This window comes from Pygocentrus nattereri, chromosome 4 (genome assembly GCF_015220715.1).
Source record: "Pygocentrus nattereri isolate fPygNat1 chromosome 4, fPygNat1.pri, whole genome shotgun sequence".
NCBI classification, from domain to species: Eukaryota; Metazoa; Chordata; class Actinopteri; order Characiformes; family Serrasalmidae; genus Pygocentrus; species Pygocentrus nattereri.
In genome coordinates this window covers 8,027,857-8,048,907 of record NC_051214.1, presented here as the reverse complement: position 1 = coordinate 8,048,907, position 21,051 = coordinate 8,027,857, and the positions used below count along the sequence as shown (strand labels likewise).

Sequence of the window (21,051 nt, the reverse complement as noted above, 5' to 3'; positions counted from 1 at the left end):
AGATGTTGTCGCAGCTTTCTGCCCTCGCTATTGAGTGCATCTTGTGACAGATTTATACTGTACTGCACTCACAAACACACACACACACACACACACACAAACACACACACACACACACACACACACACACACACACACACACACACACACACACACACACATACTTCACAGTCATTTGTGCAGTATTTCCAAGTGCTGTACGTCTCCGGTACACTTTCTTCTCTTTTCTCAGGAGCAGCAGTTGGTGAACCATCGCCGTGGCATTTTGCGCTGTGTTTTTTTTTCTGCCCTTTTGTTATTTCCCTTTTTTAACTTTCTCCCCCCTCCCCTTTTATCTCTCCTCTCCCTTCTTTACAGATTCCCCTGGCCTGTCAAGTCTGGCATGATGTTGACACATTTCATTACAATATCAAATGTATAAACAAAATGAAATTAAATAATTAAAAAATAAATAAAGAAAGAAAGAAACACTGACAAGAAGAATCTATAGTGCTCATTTTGGAAAAGTAAATTTGTTTGGCACAGTAACGCAGTCTGACCATAATTCTGATTGCAAATCTGCCAGACAAGACAGGCAAAAAAAACAAAAACAAAAACAAAAAAAAAAACAACCGATGACAAAAGTACCGAGATTAACCAATGACAACCGATGCCAAAAGTACCAAGATTAACCAATGACAACCAATGACAAAAGTACCAAGATTAACCAATGACAACCGATGACAAAAGTACCGAGATTAACCAATGACAACCGATGACAAAAGTACCTAGATTAACCAATGACAACCGATGACAAAAGTACCGAGATTAACCAATGACAACCGATGACAAAAGTATTGAGATTAAGCCATGATAACTGACGACAAAAGTATTGCGTCTAAACAATGATAATCAATGCCAAAAATATTGAAGTTAACCATTGATAACCAATGACAAAAGTATTGAGTTTAACCACTGATAACGATGACAAATGTAATGAGATTAACCAATGACAACCAATGACAAAAGTATTGAGATTAAGCGTGAATAACTGATGACAAAAGTATTGAGATTAACCAATGACAAATGTATTTAGATTGGCCAAAGAAAACTGATTGACAGAGGTGCTTAGATTAACCAGTGATAACTGCTGACTGCTGAAGCCTCTTAAAGTGAATTGCTAAAGAAATACATCTGTGAAACAGCAGGAGGGTGAATGGACATGCAGATGGTTCCAATGATGTTCAGTGGTAATAGGCGTTATCTGGTTTGTGTTACTGTATGAAATAGAGTACTAAAATAAAAGACATAGTAAACACAAAGTGACAGCATCACATGACAACATTGGATTGCCATATCTTCACCAGTGTGTTGAGAAAGCGTGGGAGCAGAACTGATCTTAACCCTGTTCCTCTTTGCTGGTCTGTATATCAGGGTGTGGTAGAGTGCACTAAGAGTTACAGAGTAGCAGGCTGTTGGTTATGTGACATTTTTGAAGATGGTTGTTGCTGAAGTACAGCAGTGTTTTCGTATATGTGTAGGGTTCAGTAGGCTGTAGTGTTGAAGAGTGGGTGTAGGAATGCTTCTGTCTACAGCTCAGCTGCCACTGTGTGCAGTGACGTGGTGCTGGAACTTATTTACAATGCAGGTCTGGTGTTTTCTGCTGCTTGTGCTGCGTGTTGCTGAAGGTAAGTGTACTATTATATCTCCTATTCTATAACAGTTCCAGCCATGCAAGCTGATTGGTTGAGAAGCAATTGGTGGGTTTGATGAGAGACTACACTAAAATGCAAAACCTGTAATTAGCCAGAAATGATCCGAACACCATTCGCCAAACAAAATGGGCTGTAAGATGCTTTACAGACTAGCTGGAACAAAACAACATTAATACTGATCTGGCAAAAATCGACAAAACTGAGCTAAACTTGATATTATGGCGGTTTTATGGCTCATTCTGTACAAGGTATACAGCAGCCAGTGCGGCAAGAGAGCAGAGCTCGTTACCCTGATGTAGCAAGAAGCTACTTGTTAAGAAACCATAATTGGATGGAAGGAATTGATAACATTAAAACATTAAATGACACATTTAAGACCCAATTAATTCATTATTCATTATTAATTTCTTATTTTATTTAACTGTTGTTTAAAACAATAGAAGACTTGAGGTTGTGTGTTATTGCGAATAACATGTTGTTATTTCATGGTAACACACTCCCTCTTGTGTTCTATTGCTTAATTGTAGGTAATTTAATATAAGTACAGCAAACAAATATAGTGGGGGGAATAAGGGCAAGTGGAAATCAAGAGAAAATCTAATGAAATTTGAGGTCAAATTTAGAATATGAAAATTGTGGCATTTCTAGAAATGTACACTGATCAGACATAACTTTATGACCACCTCCTTATTTCTACATTCAATGTCCATTTGATCAGCCCCACTTACTCTATAGGTTCACTCTGTAGTCACAGACTGTAGTCCATCTGTTTCTCTGATTTTGTTAGCCCTCTTTTACCCTGTTCTTCAGTGGTCAGGACTCCCCATGGACCCTCAGAGAGCAGGTACTGTTTGGGTGGTGGATCATTCTCAGCACTGCAGTAACACTGATGTGGTGGTAGTGTGTTAGTGTGTGTTGTGCTGGTATGAGTGGATCAAACACAGCAGTGTTGCTGGAGTTTTTAAACACTTTGTCCACTCACTGTCCACTCTATTAGACACTCCATTCTTGTTGGTCCTCCTGGTCAATGTAAAGCAAGAGGCGACAGCTCATCTGCTGCGGCACGGTTTGTGTTGGTCATCCTCTAGTCCTTCATCAGTGGTCACAGGACGCTGCCCGCAGGACACTATTGGATGGATATTTTTGGTAGGTGGACTGTTCTCAGTCCAGCAGTGACACTGAGGTGTTTAAAAACTCCAGCAGCACTGCTGTGTCTGACCCACTCGTACCAGCGCAACACACACTAACACACCACCACCAGGTCAGTGTCACTGAGTATGACTTAAGGTCTATAACTGTAGATCTGGTAGTGTAGATACAAGGAAGTACTTAATGAAGTGATCAGTGGGTGTAGATTCCAATGTCTGTGTTTCAGTTAGGGCCACCATAAAATGCATAAGTGCACCACCACTAGATCAAATCAAATCAAATTTATTTGTATAGCGCTTTTTACAACGGATGTTGTCACAAAGCAGCTTTACAGAAAGTCCCCCCCCCGGTGGGCAAGCCAGGGGCAACAGTGGCCAGGAAAAACTCCCTCAGAACTGAGGAAGAAACCTTGGGAGGAACCAGGCTCACCAGGGGGGACCCATCCTCCTGTGGTCAAACTACCTACAAGTGACTATACTACTAATATTAATAGCAGTAATATTGGTATTAGGAGTAATATCGGTATTAGGTTAGATTTACACTAACATAACATTACAGATACCATAAGGTTATGGCAAAGCTATCGTCACTGCCACAGTGATAGTCAAGAATTAAAAGGTAAACACTGACGTGCGATGACATGCATGGCTGATATGCATGCTCACAATTTTATGACTGAGTTTTGACATTTATTGAATAGCTTAGCTCTAATAGTCACAGTTCACCACTGCTGAACTGGTTTGTTTCTGCAGGCTGCACACTGGAAGACCACAGAGAGACCCAACAGATTCGTGCTTACACAGGAGGGTCAGTACTACTGCCTTGTCACTGCACTGACCTTCACTCTAAACCTGAAAGATTAATTTGGGAGAAATACAACATGACCAATAACACATGGGAAGAGATATCCAGTAAGAATGACCAGTCCACAAATAAACTCCGGCTGGTTAATGGTCACTCTCCAGGAAATCTCTCTCTACTCATATCACACCTGACCACAGAGGATGGAGGAGGGTACAGGTGTAATCTTGAGATGAAAGGACACAGATACATCTTCCTCACCATAACAGGTAAAACACAATTTTGATTCATATCCATATGAATAACCTCATTAGGCATCCAATACAAACCCATTACTATGATACTGAACAGAAAGCCAAAGGACACTAGATACTAGACTCTTCTGTAAAGAATATACCTAAAACACCTATATACCTAATATAAATCCTAAAATATACCTACCACAAAAAAAGAATAACACCTTCAGTCACAAGTAGAATGATGTGTAATGCAAGTTATTTATTCCTAAGACAGTCAAAACTGAACAAAACAGGGAGATTTTCAAAGTGTTGTGGGTCTTTGTATAGTCATTAAATACATCACATGATACATTCACACAATATGGCTTACATTCCTACTGTCTTTCGCAACAAAGGCCTTATTTATGAAAAATCTGTAAAATGCTCCTTAAAACATCCCCTCAACAAACGCCACCTGCTTGAAAATATATATAAGGAAAATATCAGACTATAGATTTCATCATCATCATCATCAGTCCTGTTGTGGAGCTCGTTAATGAGTTCTGGGCTATCTCAGCCCAGGCCAAGAATTTGGACCAATCTGCCGGGTTGTTGTGGCAATAAATCTGGAGGTATTTGCCCAGCTCTTGATTGGCCCTCTCACATTGCCCATTTGTTTGTGGGTGATGTCCCGAGGACAAACTGAGTGACACCCCAAGCGTTCGAAGAAAGCAGTCCATACTCACACCTTGGAATTACAGCTAATCACAATATAAGGAAAATATCAGACTAAAGATTTCATCATCATCATCATCAGTCCTGTTGTGGAGCTTGTTAATGAGTTCTGGGCTATCTCACTTACTACAGGCAGTAAATAAATTAGATATCCTTGTACATTCATTGAGCAGTTTATCATATCACAGGATTTGTTGCGAAGTGACAGAAACCCAGACGCTAGCGGATGAGAGGTTAGATGGTTTAATAGTTAACCTAGCAGCCAAGGCCAAAAAGGGGAGAAACACAAAGGAGTAATCAAAGTTCAGGCCAAATGTCTAATAACGAATCAAACCTCTTCCTATAGGCTGTGGGGCTGTGATAATGTGTGTAATGTCAGTTGCACACGGCTTAGGCCAATCTTTAGAGTACAGCTGTCATGTTCAGACCTAAAGCAGAGCAGCTCTTACCAATTTCTTCATTAATGAGTGTATTTTAACCCTCAGTAAAATGCAGCTATTGATTTCTCTTCTCCTTGCAGTGCCTCGTGTTATTGTAGGTGAGTCCACTGCTTTTATTCCTCTAATGTAGTGTCCAGTTTTTTTGTGTTATTATCATTGTCCAGAGGAAAGATGTCCACAATGTCCATATGTTGATCATGATATTGTGCAGCACTACAGATAGACCGATAGGTTTTTTATAAGGCAGATACCAACTGCCAGTCGTCCTTTAACATGAGTGGGATTCCAACCAGGGGTGGGGAGCAGGATGCTGCAACATCTAACTACCCAGGCAAAGATATTAAACATGGTTAAAATTGGTTAAACAACTAAATATTTCACAGCAAAATCACATGAAATAGGTACAGCATCATAGCCAAAAGCTATATGCTATAAACCATTTGCAATTGTGTTTTCAGATAAACTATGGTTCATAAAACGCTCTTGACCAGGGTTTAATTCTCTTCTCAGAAAAGAAAAGTGCCCTTGGGCAAGACTCCAAATACTACATCAGTCACCTCTGTAATATGATTAGACTCAAAGTCACTGGGGATGAGTCTTTGCCAACTGTTGTAAATATCATATAGGTTTGCTCTTAAACTGTTTTATTGGCAGCCTAACATTGGATGAATCAAACAAAGCAGTTATACAAACAATTTTTTCTTCTTTACAGTTTCTATATTTACATGCAAAGATTTTTGCCAATCTGATTGAATGCCTTCCATTATATAGATTAAGACTGAGGTGTTTATGTGTTTATAATAATCAACATTCTGGTGAAAAATCTCTGATTACATGCACGCTACAAGTAATCCGATCCAGAATTATGTGCATGAGGACGACTCAGTTTAGGCGTTACCATGACAACGAGCATCACCTGAGTCTAGTCAGAGTGAGATGAGCAGCAGTGTTTTAGCGTGAATTATCAGTTGGCACACTTATGTTTTTAATTGCTTTGAAATTACGTCAGACTCAATAAAATGTACATCACATGTACTTATTTAAGAAGAGTCAAGACATCACGTTCTGAGATGCATAAGCTGGACGCCCGTCCCACTACTGTCTTTTAAAGCATAAACTTAATGCTTTTACATTATAATGAGTAATGCTCTGATGCTTTGGCCCATTTCTTATGTGAGGCAATACCCGACTTGACCATCAAAATGAATATGCCTGTGCTCCAACCCCACCAGTCTGAATAGATTTCATTTTAGGCCAGTAAGTTTAATAAAATGGAAACCAATGTGAACATGACAGAAATAGTGATGTTAAATTTCAAAGGATATTACCTCTATTTTACTAGGCCTCCCATATGCCAGCCTTCTACAGTCGTATGCCTCCAATACTGTGACAACAGCATATTTTATACAGTCAATTCAGATGGGTTAACAGCTATATTCTATGGTATCACTCCAAAGAACCCTCTGCATCGCCTTTACTTTGCTATGAAGCCTGACAAAGGTCTAAGGGATGGCAACAGGTAGGGCTTTCTAATAAAATGACTGAAAAGTATAGATTTGAACAGAAAAAGAGAGTTATTTTCCAGAAAGTGAACAACAGTGACCATATTATGTGGTATATCATGCTGAAATAGAAGAAAGAGGAAGAAAAATGTGCAATAGGAAACTATTGAATCACTATATCCTCTGTGTGTGAGAGAAAGACATTTGTTAGTACAGTTGTGTAATGCAGGGATTTCAGTTTTGAAGAACGAACAACAGGATTTCTCCAGCAGTGTTAAAGTTGTTGTTGTTGGAACCCAATAAAAATGCAGACTTTGTTTAATCTGCTGCTCGTCTATGAGTCTCAAAGACAAAGTAACTGTAACAGCCTGTTTAATTGCAGCAGATGAAGGAAGACTGAATCAACAATCATGGAGAAATGAGTTATGACCTTTTCGGGCAATATTTTTTTTAACGTTCTCACCATATTCTGGGCTTTCTGGTACATAAAATTAGAACCAGCCTATGTAAGTGGTTCTAGAAACAAACCTCTTGAAAGAAATATTTCTGTTAAGAATGACAGGTTAATATAATATTTAACTACTCATTATTTACTTCATTATCATCTACAGCCTTCACTGATTATATAACGATGAGCAAGTTAACAAACAGTACATTTTCCCAACATGCTGCGTCTTGATAAGGCTATAGGTTATTGCTGACAGTGGTACAGTTAACATTCTACATAATCAAACACTCTATAGTGGTAGAAAGCAAAACAATAACAAGATCACCTACACATTAACACAGGCAGAAACACATCAACACAGACAATAAACCCAGCCAACAATGCAACGCTTCCTTATAAAGCATGCATATATATTTATCCAACACACACACACACACACACACACACACACACACACACACACACACACACACACACACACACACACACACACACACTTCTTCTAAGCTTCTTCTCCTTCTGGGGGGGAGCTGGAGCTGGAGACAGGTCGCCAGTCCATCTCCAGGCTATATTTATCCCAATACATCATATTTATCCCAATGAAGATGATGTAAATACAAATCGGAAAGCATGACATGTACAAAACAATGCAGAAACTTAAAACTAAACCATCAAGCATCACCAGCTAAGGAATACTGCCACAGTGGACCTGGCTAATGTTTTTCATGTATATCTTACCTGTGATGACTCTCTGCACAAGAGTTTGTGGATCATTACTGAAAAGGATGATGTAATGTTTTCTCCACCTTGAATGACATTTATGAATTTGTGTTTGGCTTTTGGAACAGACATCCTCCTCACAGGGTATCAGGTCTTGCTTTTAGATCCCTCAGACACATCTTTATCCCAAGCTAATAGTGGACCGCTGACCGGTGGCTAAGCAGTGATGTGAGGTGAAAATAAATCACATGCTCAGCAATGACGTGGAGAAGGTTATGATGTAACACCAAGACAGGGTTAAAACGAGTTCCTATTTCACTGTGCTGCTAGTAAAGGTCCCAAACAGCTGTTTAGATTTTGTCATCATTACTCCTGGGGTGACTCCTAGTGACCCCTGGACATGCACCTTTAAACACATTGTATGATCTGGACCTGTGCTTACAGAGATTATCATGGCAAATATGATTTTACGATTCAGTGTTTTTATGCATAACAAAAGGGTTCAAAATCATGACAAGAGAAAAGAGTACACCACAGAGTGTCACTGCACATACAGGAGGGTCAGTACTGCTGCCCTGCTACTGCACTGACCTTTACACCACACCTGAGGAATTCAGCTGGAAGAAGTACAACATGGACAGAAACACATGGGAAGAGATATCCAGTGAGAGTGGTCAGTACAGAGACAGAGTTCAGCTGGTTAGTGGTCACTCTCCAGGAAATCTCTCTCCTCATATCACACCTGACTGAACAGGATGGAGGAGATTATGATTGTAATGTTGAAGCTGATGGACACAAATTCATTAGCCTGTCTGTTAAAGGTAAAAATGATTTAAATCTTCATTAGCTGTGCAATTCAAATTAGGATAAGTGTATATAATGTCAAAGAGGCAACTCAATGAGGTTTAATTCATGCTCCAAGGACAAAGGCATAGCAAGGCCATCACTTTGGGCCATGAATATCAAAACTCGATCAAAACATTAGGAAAAAAACAACCTTAATGCTAATGCTTATGTCCCTATTGGATTCTAGTATACTGTTAGTGTTAAGCCAATGGTGATTCACATGAACACCTGCTGAAGTTAGCTGCTTGTTGCACTTTAACAGTATAGCAGTTCCATTCTGGTACAACTGCTAGATCATTTAAGCTTGGATGGACAATTGAGAAGAGGCAGTTCTAAATTAAACACAGACACCTGGAGCTTCTAATAGCTATTCCATGTTTTACTTGAAGCCTGTGAAAGACATATTAGCATATATTTTACCTTGTTTTCAAAAAACTGCTCTCCATTTGAATTCCCCTGCCACTTCATAATTATGCTCATGGTTGTCACGCTTGGCTCCTCCCACTCCCCCATGTGCTTTTTGTTTACCTTTTGATAGTCGTGTCATGTGCTTTTGTTTTGATTACTTCACAGTCCGGCCCCCTTGTTTTCTGACTCCACCCCTGATCATTGCCACCTGTTTTCCGCCTGTCCCTCGTTATCCTTGTTTTGTATTTAAGCCCTGTGTTTGCCCCTTGTGTTTATTGGTCTTTGTTTGCTGGATGTTTTGTTTGTTTGATGTTCGATGTACTGGTTGTTTGAATTGTTCGCATGTCCTGTTGGAAGTGTTTGGGTTTGTGTTTTCGTGAGTGTATTTCGTCGTGTCTGCCTATCGATCTCTCTGTGTTGGTTATATGAACCTGGACTGTCATGACCACGACCCTGGATTGGCCCACAATAAAAGTCGCTTATCTCAGCATGTGCATCCGCCTCATTGCTCCATGTTACAATGATTAATTTAACCAATTAAAGCTTGCTTAACTACATCTACCTAGATGCCACTGAGAGAAATCATTTTTGATTGGCCAACTTTCAGCTTGGCCTTTCAAGAATTTAACCATTTTGTTTCCATCCAAAATTTTACAATTAAACAAGAGTAGCACAATAACGCTTGCAGTGGTGGTCACACTTTATTTGGATGGTACTCTATAGACGCTCTACAGACCCTTAAATGATTAACACATTTTTGGTGATGTTCGGTTGATTATCAACAACATTAGGGTTAGGGTTATGACTAGATTTAGGTTTTACCTTGAGGTTAGGGTGAGGGTTAGGTTTAGATTTAGATTTAATAAATTCTTTCACAGTAAACTTGAAGATTAGTTGTATTTAATAGATATTTAGTTGAATGTTACTTAAAAGCCAAGTGAGCATTTACAAAGCACCTACAGTGGACCATCCAAGTAACACATCATATTCAGTTGCATTTAATGGCTATTTAGCTGAATGTTACTTAAAGATATATTGAACATTTACAAAGAATCTATAATGGACCATCCAAATAAAGTGTTACCGCAGTGTTTAAATACGAGCCTGATTCTACTGAATGTATTATTATTATTATTATTATTATTATTAGTACTAGTTTCCAGAAATCATCAGGCCTTCTCTGAAGGCTTAGAAAACCCTGATGGCTCCTATCTTGTATACATAAATATTTTATAATATTTCTCCTTAGCATCCACCTGGGACAACCACTTATCAACACCTTAACAACCACCTAAAATACTATAGTATCCATCCGGCAACATCCGAGCATACGCTTACCATGCGGCAACACCCTAGCAACCACCGGGGAACTGCTTAAGCTGCATTTTCTTTAGGAAATATTTGCTATCCGGTGTCGAGCAGAGGAGGATGGGTTCCTCGCAAGGTTTCTTCCTGTGGCTGCTAGGGAGTTTTTCCTCACTACTGTCGCCACTGGCGACACTCGTGGGGACCCGGATTTTTTTTTTGTAATGCTGATTTTTCTGTAAAGCTACTTTGTGACAATACCTGGCCATATAAAAATATAAGTGCCATATAAATAAACTTTGCATGCTTGCTTGCCAAAACTTGATAATGAAATAAATCCTCTCAAAAGGGTATCACATACTTTAATATTTTTAATTACCATTAACACATTATCATTTAAAGCATATGTGAATGATGGACATTTTATTTTCTAACTAAAGAACCTTTAAGAGGTGACATGTCAGATCCTAGTTTACTCAAAAGCTTTACAGCATTAAGAGAATTTGTAATGCACTTGTTCTGATATCTAACATTGGTCTTTGAGCTATGCAACGTTTAATAAGCTCACCTCTGACTGATGTTGATTTCAGTCTCTCCACAGTCTCAGTCTCTGCCTTTCGTCCCCTTTGCTTTGGTCACTGTGATCTTTCTCCACTTTATAGTAGCTGTGGTCTACTGCACTAAAAGGAACAAAGGTACAAACAACACACTTTCGTTACATTCGTACTACTTTTCCTGCGTATGTGTACTTGTATTATTTCTTTTTTTAAGTCTCAGTATCAGATTTTGCATGAACTGACGTTTATTTTACCCATCTAAACTCCAGATCCTACCATGGTTCGCTACGTTAATGCTGAAGAAGGAGCAGTGAGTCTACACTAGAGAAGAAACAAATGAAGAAAGAAAAAAAAAGATTAGGTGGCAGCTTAAACTCAAATGTTTGTTTTCCCTTTAAACCAGAAGCCCCCCCAAATATGATTATGAGGCTGATAAATAATATTACATTGTACAACATGCAAACTTTACTCATTGTTTTTGTTCCATTGATGCTTTTGTGACTTCATACACATGAAAGATATTTTGGTGAAGGTTTATTTTTTCATGCTTTGGCTTTTTTGTTTACCTAATATATAGCATATTAATTTAAACATTAAAAATATGGTGTGATTACACTTAATTGTTTATTTTTTATTTATTTCACTATTGATTTATTGATTTATTAAGACAAACGGACATGATATTGAAGTGTGAAGATTTATAGTTAACATGTATTTAAGTTTAGTGGATAGCCCATATTTAAACATGGGTTTTACATTAATTGTGCTTATTAATTTTAGCATCTATTCAATACCTGACCTGTTAAATTGAGTCTCCTCAGATTGACTAGTTGTATGTCTTCATATCAACAAATGATGCATGAAAGTAAAAGATTATGATGTATAATACATATAGAAAAGTGCTTATTTAATTGTGGTTACTGCTTAATACAGTAGTGATGAGCAGTCAGTTAATTAGTAGCTACTGATTGATGAGACTTAATTAATGCATTATAGGACATAATATGTGTTTCTGAAATCATGCAATCTTTTGTTATGGTTATATTTTTACACTACACATTGAAAACAGCACATTTTGCCCTTAAATAGACCTACTTGTTTAGTTAAGGGCAACATATATTATGCTACAAAAAATGCATTAAACAGAGAAAAATAACACAGAATATCTTGAAACAGGCAACACAAGCGAGTGTGTTATTATTTAATACATCATATTTTATCATTTATTGTTATCACTCAAAAACTCAATGCTAACATCTACATTTCTAAGCATGCTAAAGTTTTGACTAATAGTCATATTCTGAGATATGTTCAATGTAAGTCTGCTATTCCTGTTATTTGTTCAGAATACAGTTAGAATTCATGTACTTCAATAAAACAAGGAGCTTTTCAGATTCAGATTCAGATTCAGATTCCTTTATTGATCCCAGGGGGAAATTGCAGTTGTTACAGTTGCAGCCACTTATATAAAAATAAACACTTTCCTAATAATTTAAGACAATATAGAGAAATTTACAGTATGTACACCAGATTTAAGTACTTATGAATATAGTAAGGTGGCAGTGATTGTGATAGTAATATGAAACATCAGGTATAAAGCAGTTACAATGATTTAAATTAAGTTAGTGTCCCTCTGAGTTATAAGAGATGCTCTTGGACTTCTATACAGTCGGTCAAACATCGGTCAAGCCCAAAACATTCAGATTATCTGCAAAACAACTAAAGTTGCAAAATCGGTTCATAATTGCACTAAACCTCTTGCATATCTTGGACCACATTCATGAAATATTTCTAAATACATGAACAAACTGCTAGTAGTAAACTGGACCTCCCCAAAATTTGTCCACCACATCAACATATATAGCATAAACACCACATTTGTTTGTACACATATGTGATACGTTCAGTGCTCTGCCTACTTAAACACATCTGATTCAACCCATCTGCTAATTGGCAGGGGCTTTATGAATTGAGTTCAGAGCATTTAATGAAAGCAAATGCTAATCTCTGCAGAACTATGGCCTGGAAGGAACACATTTTGGTTTAATGGAATAACCCCTTAAAATCCCAGTCTTATTACATACTAATTACATATTATTATTCAGGAACTACAAGAACTTTAACATTTTGTCCTTGGCTGAACTATTTTTTTGGTTATAGAAGCATGTAACAGAACTGTGGGCCCACCAGGGGGCCCTGGCTATTTTAGAGGTTAATGAATACCAATGGTTTGTCATTTGGGAGCACATATGAATTTAGAGCCACTGACCTCCTTGTGAGCTCCAACCACCTTGCACAGGAATTAGACCTCTGCACTTAACCCATCCGTGCAGTGACACACCAACGTACATGCACAATAGTGAACACACACTAGGGAGCAGTGAGCACATTTGCCTGGATCAGTGGACAGCCCTATTCACAGCACCCAGGGAGCAGTTGGGGATTAGGTGCCTTGCTCAAGGGCACTTCAGTCATGTTCTGTTGGCTCAGGCGATCTAACTGGCAACCTTCCAGTCACAAGGCTGGTTCCCTAACCTCCAGCCCATGACTGCCCAAAATAGTGCTAAAGCAATGCCCCACAAATTGCGCAGTCGAGATTCCAACATTTGGAGAATTAAGAGGTCAGCGCAGCCTAGAGTGCAATGGCCGAACCTTACCCTGGGTGAACCACCTTCTTGATCGTGGTGTCTCTCCTGCCAGGTAAGTCTACCTGTACACATCCTCACAATAAGCATATTATTACCATAATTCACACCCCTGACTGCCACATAAGGAATCCATCAGACTTTAGATTTTTATTTCAGTTTTTCCTGTGATTGTTTGCAACTTGTGAACTTTCCCTGCTGGCCAACAAATTAACCCCTGTTCACCAAGAAACCTTTTTCAAAGGTTTTCAGTTTTCCAAGACTTGCAACAGTCATTTTCCATAGCGTAGTGGCAGAGACCTTTCCCTGTATTTTAAAAATTTTCTGGGGCACACAGCTGGGAAGTTTTCCCAGCAATGCAGCTGAGGAGTTTCCCCATTCTCAAGACCAAGGAATTTTCCCAGGCTTGTGTCTAAGAACTGTTCTTGGATATGCCAGCAGAGAGATCTTTCTTCAAGGCTGAAGAGTATTCCTAGGCACACTGGCAGGGATACCTGTCCCCATGGTATGGGAGATTTCCTAGGCAGAAAGATCTTTTCCCACAGCACAGGAGACATCCTGAGTATGATCGACATAAAGATCTGTCTCCGTAGCTGAGGAGTTTTCCCAGTCTGCTGCTGAAGACCTTTCCTGGACACTCCAGCAGAGGGACCTTTTTATCTGTGGTTGGAGTTGTCCAGATGTGTCCATGCCAACATAAATCCCTTTCACCCCTCAGTGGAGGAGGAACCCTGGGCCCACTGGCCAGAAGGCCAACTGAGATGTTTTACCCCTGCTGTCTGGGAACTGTGGGTATGGTGTATGCTTTGTCCACCGTTGATTTGTGCATTCTTATTGCTTTGTAAGGAAAGTGCTATAAAATTAAACTCATTCTTATTCTTATTACTTGTATGCCTCTGACTACTGCTGTACTTATGCAACATCCTCTTTTGGCATGTCTCTTTCTGTCACCATCACCGTGAGTGTCAGCTTAGCATTTCATGACTGTTAGACAACTTATTTGGGTCCACCCTGTTTGCTTGTACGCAACAGGGCAGGACGTGTTTGTATAAAAGAAGGAGTGCCCTTCTTTCTTTGTGCAGAAGACTTAATAAACTCTTTGATTGATTAAGAGAGTCGTTCTGTCTTCTTGCACCGAGCGCTCCCGCTGCAACTGAGGCTTTCCACGGGACAGGTGATCCACTCTCTGGTTCCTCTTCATGAACGGACCAAAAACGGCCGGTCCTTTCACTTAGTGAACCACGTGGTGCAAAGTTTGCTCATCCTACGAACTGTCTTCAGTGTGTTGTGGCTTAATGCGATCTTTAAAGCACAGTACTAATGTTTAGACAGTGCAGCAGGAAGTTGTTCTAGTAAGTCTTCAGTAAGAATGCAGGTCTTGATTTGTCTTCTCCTTACAGTGCTTCATGTTACTGAAGGTAAGTCCTCTGATTTTACACAATGTTCAGGTCATTAGCAGCATGCATGTTTTATTGTCCATGAGCTGAGTAAAGATGAATATGTCACGGTACAAAAACTGTAAACTCAAAGTTACAATAACAGCCTTAGAGAAAAGCATGTATTTGTACCTTTTTATAACCTAAAGCTTTAAAACAGATCAATGAAATTAAAAGACTGGAGTCAAGAAAAGGTGTATTGGGTCAATGCACTTGAAAAATCTAACTTTTTAGGCAGGTAGGCACTATAGTTCAGTGTTTCTGTACATATTATATAGTAAAATAGCAGAAATATGCATTGTATATATCACCAATACCTACACTCTTGGAAATAGAAGGTCTTAAATGTTACTGGCTCAGATGTACAGTTCTAGGAAAGCCTTTAAACAGTGCAGAACCTTTTTTAACTAAAGTTGTTTAGACATCTTCCAAATAAGAGAGCCAGTTTGAGAACCACTGTTGGCGATTTAAATGATATTGCTCCAAAGAAAGAGTTGTAGCAATTTAATTTTGTGAAAGTATGAGTGAATCAGGCACAGTAGCATAAAAATCTATAACTTGAATTGAACATGTTTGCTCAGTTTATAAACAAGCATATTCCATGAAGCATTAACACAAATTGCAGACGGTAACAAATGGGCTACAGTCTTTAACCACAACAAGGTGGACCTATGAAGTAGAGGGTTCTAATAAAGTCTTTGAGTGTAGATGTGTGCAGAAAGAGAGAGTTATTTTCAAGGAGGTTATCAGTTGTGACTATATGATGTGGCAAATCCAAACAAGGAAGGAATGAGTGACAACACCCAGCATGCTATTGCATCTCCTCAGGGTGTGGGAGAAAGAGTTCAGGGTGGACTTAAATATGTTTGTCTTCTGTTTTGTGTATATTCTGGTGTGGTGTAGTTGTGTAATGCATTGTATTATGTGTTGTTGTGCTGTTCAGTGGACTGTAGATTGGAGCAGATGTAGGCGAGGCTGCACCAGGGCTGGGAAACATTGCGCTTCCATCGACTTGCAAATTGCAAAATGCTTTAATAATTTTGTTGCTTTTACTGTCCAACATCTTGTTTCTGTTAAACTGATGCTTAGCACTAAAATTCTTCAATATAAAAATCATCTGTGCAGTGAAACACCACATACACACTAGTGAAGACACACACTAGGGGGCAGTGAGCACACTTGCCTGGAGTGGTGGTCAGCCCTATCCTCAGTGCCCGAGGAGCACTTGGGGGGTTAGGTATCATTCTCTAGGGCACCTCAGTCATGTACTGACGGCTCAGGGGATTGAAACAACAACCTTCGGGTTGCAAGGCTGGTTCACTAACCTCCAGCCCACAACTACCCCCAGTCATTGATTAATAACATACAAACAACAGGTGTTATGATTGGGTGAAAGGTGACATTACCAATTGACCAGGATATCAGTAGTGGTACTGGGGTAGTGTTACAGGCACTGGACATTTCTTTTATTTTAAGAAATAAATAACTATCAATGAAGCCAATGTGACGAGCCATGAGAATGGTCATCACAGCTGGTGGATGCACAAGTGACAGACCATGAAAGTTGTAGCTGCAGTCATTCACTATGCAGTGCATTCTGGGACATCAAGCAAAAAGACAGCATGCTGAAATTAGGCTGCGTAACGATGTGCAATTAAATATTTTGCCATTTACCTGCACTGAGCTCCAAGTATGAGTCTTAGCCTGGTGCTCTAGTCCAGTTTAAAGAGCTCATCTGCGACTTCTGTACTCTTCTGTACCAAAAATGCTTTAAATCTTTCAAAGAGAGGTAATTATGCTCATGTGTGTTTCTGCAGGCTGTACTCTGGAAAACAGTGGAAGAACAGTGTATGAGACAGCGTATACAGGAGGGTCAGTACTACTGCCCTGCTACTGCACTGACCTACAGACCAAACCTGAGACATTCACCTGGAAGAAATTTAATACAAGCACATGGGAAGAAATATCCACTGAGAGTGGTCAGTACAGAGACAGAGTTCAGCTGGTTAATGGTCACTCTCCAGGAAATCTCTCTCTACTCATAAAACACCTGACTGAAGAGGATGGAGGGGTTTACAGGTGTGATGTTAAAGACACTGGACACATATATATTGGCCTCACTGTAGAAGGTAAACAGTAGTTAAATCGTTATTATATATGCAATTCAAATTAAATTACAAGAGTAATGTACACAATTCTTAGGATTGCCCTTTTTTATCAAATAAGAGCACTTGATATTGATTAGCATCACAAATAAACACACTGGTCAGTTTTGTTTCACCCTGGGCTTTGAATTTCAGAGCAGCATAACAAGATCAAGAAAGAGAGGGTCTTTACTGATGTATGTTTCTGCAGGGTGCACTCTGGAAAACAGTGGAAGAACAGTGTATGAGACAGCGTATACAGGAGGGTCAGTACTGCTGCCCTGCTACTGCACTGACCTACAGATCAAACCTGAGACATTCACCTGGAAGAAATTTAATACAAGCACATGGGAAGTGATATCCAGTGAGAGTGGTCAGTACAGAAACAGAGATCAGCTGGTTAATGGTCACTCTCCAGGAAATCTCTCTCTCCTCATATCACACCTGACTGAAGAGGATGGAGGAGTTTACAGGTGTGATGTTAAAGACACTGGACACCTACACATTGGCCTCACTGTAGAAGGTAAATAGTATTTCCATCTTTATTATATATGCAATTCAAATTAAGTAACAAAAGTAATGTAAACAGTCCTTTTTTATCAATTAAGAGCTTGATCTTGATCACCTTCACAAAAAAAAACACAGAGATCAGTTTTGTTTCACTCTGGGCTTTGAATTTCAGAGCAGCGTAATAACATTGATTAAGTGAGAGTCTTTACTGATGTGTGTGTCTGCAGGCTGCACTCTGGGAAACAGTGAAACTTACCAGAGGATCACAGCTCATACAGGAGGGTCAGTACTGCTGCCCTGCTACTGCCCTGACCTACACACCGCACCTGAGAAACTCACCTGGAAGAAACTCAACACAAGCACATGGGAAGAGATATCCAGTGACAGTGGTCAGTACAGAAACAGAGTTCAGCTGTTTAATGGTCACTCTCCAGGAAACCTGTCTCTACTCATAGCACACCTGACTGAAGAGGATGGAGGAGGTGTGAGCTTACAGGAAATGAGTACAAAAATATCCAACTTTTTGTAGAAGGTAAAACATTCTTGTTATGCTTCTCTTCACATTCCCAGTGGTAGCAACAATCCTTTAAATGGCCAGGGCCTGAAAGTGGGCTCAATGTTTTACTACACAATTCTATAACTTAAGAATAGTTTAGGAAAAGCTTCACCAAGGTTTGGATTAAGTTTAGGGGTATGTGTAGGTTTAGTTTTGAAGTTAAGGTTAGGGTTAGGTTTAGGACTAGGTGTACATTTAGTCCTGAAGTTAAGGTTAGGTTTAGGAGTAGGTGTACATATAATGCTAAAATTAAGGTTAAGTTTAGGAGTAGGTGTATGTTTAGTGTTGATTTTAAGGGTAGGTTTAGGAGTAGGTGTAGCCTTAGTGTTGAAGTTAAGGTTAGGGTTAGGTTTAGGACTAGGTGTACATTTAGTCCTGAAGTTAAGGTTAGGTTTAGGATTAGGTGTACATATAATGCTAAAATTAAGGTTAAGTTTAGAAGTAGGTGTATGTTTAGTGTTGATTTTAAGAGTAGGTGTTGAAGTTAAGGTTAGGGTTAGGTTTAGGAGTAGGTGTGGGTTTAGTGTTGAAGTTAAGGTTAGGGTTAGGTTTAGGAGTAGGTGTAGGTTTAGTGTTGAAGTTAAGGTTAGGGTTAGGTTTTAGGAGTAGGTGTAGCCTTAGTGTTGAAGTTAAGGTTAGGGTTAGGTTTAGGAGGATGTGTGGGTTTAGTGTTGAAGTTAAGGTTAGGGTTAGGTTTAGGAGTAGGTGTAGCCTTAGTGTTGAAGTTAAGGTTAGGGTTAGGTTTAGGAGTAGGTGTGGGTTTAGTGTTGAAGTTAAGGTTAGGTTTAGGAGTAGGTGTGGGTTTAGTGTTGAAGTTAAGGTTAGGGTTAGGTTTAGGAGTAGGTGTGGGTTTAGTGTTGAAGTTAAGGTTAGGGTTAGGTTTAGGAGTAGGTGTAGCCTTAGTGTTGAAGTTAAGGTTAGGGTTAGGTTTAGGAGTAGGTGTGGGTTTAGTGTTGAAGTTAAGGTTAGGTTTAGGAGTAGGTGTGGGTTTAGTGTTGAAGTTAAGGTTAGGGTTAGGTTTAGGAGTAGGTGTAGGAAGCAGCTACAAAGTATCTTCAATGGACTATCAAAATAAAATGTTACTGTTAATCATTTTCTATCTTGCAATTTTTTTGCTAGGACATACTGTTGTTGAGACTCCACCGTCTCTGCCCTTCGTCCCCTTTGCCTTGGTGACTGTGATCTTTCTCCACATTATAGTGGCTGTGGTTTATCACACCAAGAGGAACAAAGGTACAAACTGCACAACTAGCTCATTTTACTCTTGCTACTGTTCTGCCATGTGTGAATGTTTATGTGTATAATTTGATCATTTCTTGTTCCTAACTACCTAAGAGTCTGCTGGTACCATGATATACCACAGCAATGATGGCACTGATGGAGCAGTGAGTCTACAGCAAAGAGGAAATCTGACAGACATAAACAGACCAACTACTAACAACACGTCCATTGGTCAGTTATCGGTTGGCTGACGTTCAGAACAGAATTTGAACATGTATCAAGGTGGTATGCTGTATTCCCATAGACATTTCTGATTGCTCATGGGGGGCATGTCCCTATGTTATGAGACTACTTGTGACCTTTTACATAGTAAATAATGATGGTTGGTATATATATATATATATATATATATATATATATATATATATATATATATATATATATATATATATATATACCACTGTTGTTGGAACAAAAATCTCATATCTCCAAAATAATAACTTTACTTTTTTTTGCTATCAATTGAAGTCAGTGAAACCAGCCTTTTTCCAAATAATTTTGGGCCATTTCGTTTGATGTATTGATCAAGACTTTTGCACACAATGTAAAGGGCGACAGGTATTTCTAAAAATGGAGATACAATCTTCCAATAACAGCAATGTGCAGCAACACACACAATCACACACACACAAACACACACACACACACACACACACACACACACACACACACACACACACACACACACACACACACATATATGATTGTCTTATGATCGTGTTCTATAAATTAGTTATTAGCCATTGGACTGCTTCACAGATTAATTAAATGTTTTTCATTGTATACATCCAGTCGCTTAATTTTAATTTTAAATTTTAAATTCTTTGTGATATGTTAATCAAATTCTATGTACAGAAAATAATAATCTGAATTCAAAATAAATAATATCATATTGCAACATGTTCATAATATTAACTTTGTTACCTGTGTTTTTTGAGGGCAGGTGGGCACATGATGACTTAGGAAGCTTTAAAGGATGGCCACAAGTAGGGGTTTCTAATAAAAAGGCTGATAAGTGTAAATAAGTATGGACAAAGAGAATTATTTTCCAGCAAGTGATCAATCGTGACTATATGATGTAACGTACCATGTGCTGAAAGATAAGAAAGAGGAAGGAATGAGTGGCAAAATACAAGACACTATTGCATTAGTACATCCTCTTCAGCACAGTTCAGCACATTTGATCTCATCACATTTCCTCTGTGCTGTGTGCAGTATTGGGTGTGGTATGGTTGAAAACAACATTCACTCCTCAGTTCATATGGTCCATATGTGGACAGTAATCTAAAAGACTAGCTAATTTTGAATTCTGTGGTCATGTAAACCAAAACATTTACATACTTCCACCAATTCATGCTGATGCTTTTCAGCCCAGACTACTTTTTGAATGAGACAGCCAATCAAATTAGAGTTACATTATTTAGAAAACCAATAGGAAAGAACAAGCACACCCCTCCTTCTTTCATAACCATTAAGAGGGTAAGTAGCGGTCAGGTATAATTTATCAAATGCACAAGATGCACAAGAAGCTAATCATCAAGGAGTGTGCGAGAGCTTCGGTCAGTTTGATGTTCTGGGGCACTGGAGCATTCAGGTATTGATTTTCATGGAAGGTGTAACGTGGAGTGATGTAGCAGACGCATGTGCGGAGGTAAG

The 21,051-nt window shown here is 39.0% G+C and overlaps 2 protein-coding genes and 1 pseudogene across 3 annotated transcripts; 2 read left to right on the top strand and 1 right to left on the bottom strand.

Annotated features, from left to right (window-relative positions):
• Nucleotides 1-1,418: 1,418 nt before the first annotated feature.
• LOC108414314 lies at nucleotides 1,419-11,286 on the top strand. 2 transcript variants are annotated; one of them, XM_017687167.1, is made up of 5 exons: nucleotides 1,419-1,667; nucleotides 3,596-3,913; nucleotides 5,118-5,135; nucleotides 10,857-10,961; nucleotides 11,093-11,286. In XM_017687167.1, the coding sequence occupies exons 1-5, from the start codon at nucleotides 1,559-1,561 to the stop codon at nucleotides 11,146-11,148; spliced, it is 606 nt and encodes a 201-aa protein (XP_017542656.1). In that variant the 5' UTR covers nucleotides 1,419-1,558; the 3' UTR covers nucleotides 11,149-11,286. The 2 variants fall into 2 exon arrangements, with proteins under 2 accessions (XP_017542656.1, XP_017542657.1); XM_017687168.1 differs by lacking the exon at nucleotides 5,118-5,135.
• A 2,093-nt stretch (nucleotides 11,287-13,379) lies between these two features.
• LOC119263319 lies at nucleotides 13,380-13,531 on the bottom strand (annotated as a pseudogene).
• A 1,257-nt stretch (nucleotides 13,532-14,788) lies between these two features.
• On the top strand, nucleotides 14,789-19,676 carry LOC108414310. Its single transcript, XM_017687166.1, has 6 exons — nucleotides 14,789-14,886; nucleotides 16,722-17,033; nucleotides 17,260-17,571; nucleotides 17,786-18,090; nucleotides 19,234-19,347; nucleotides 19,450-19,676. The coding sequence occupies exons 1-4, from the start codon at nucleotides 14,838-14,840 to the stop codon at nucleotides 18,085-18,087; spliced, it is 975 nt and encodes a 324-aa protein (XP_017542655.1). The 5' UTR covers nucleotides 14,789-14,837; the 3' UTR covers nucleotides 18,088-18,090; nucleotides 19,234-19,347; nucleotides 19,450-19,676.
• The last annotated feature ends 1,375 nt before the right edge of the window (nucleotides 19,677-21,051 follow it).

Excerpts from the sequence above, each read along its gene's own strand:
- LOC108414314 (XM_017687167.1), top strand. The coding sequence starts at position 1,559 with ATGCTTCTGTCTACAGCTCAGCTGCCACTGTGTGCAGTGACGTGGTGC. Across the intron at positions 1,668-3,595 it reads TGTGCTGCGTGTTGCTGAAG|GCTGCACACTGGAAGACCAC; the intron begins GTAAGTGTACTA and ends TTGTTTCTGCAG. Across the intron at positions 10,962-11,092 it reads CTGCACTAAAAGGAACAAAG|ATCCTACCATGGTTCGCTAC; the intron begins GTACAAACAACA and ends TCTAAACTCCAG.
- LOC108414310 (XM_017687166.1), top strand. The coding sequence starts at position 14,838 with ATGCAGGTCTTGATTTGTCTTCTCCTTACAGTGCTTCATGTTACTGAA. Across the intron at positions 17,034-17,259 it reads TATTGGCCTCACTGTAGAAG|GGTGCACTCTGGAAAACAGT; the intron begins GTAAACAGTAGT and ends ATGTTTCTGCAG. Across the intron at positions 17,572-17,785 it reads CATTGGCCTCACTGTAGAAG|GCTGCACTCTGGGAAACAGT; the intron begins GTAAATAGTATT and ends GTGTGTCTGCAG.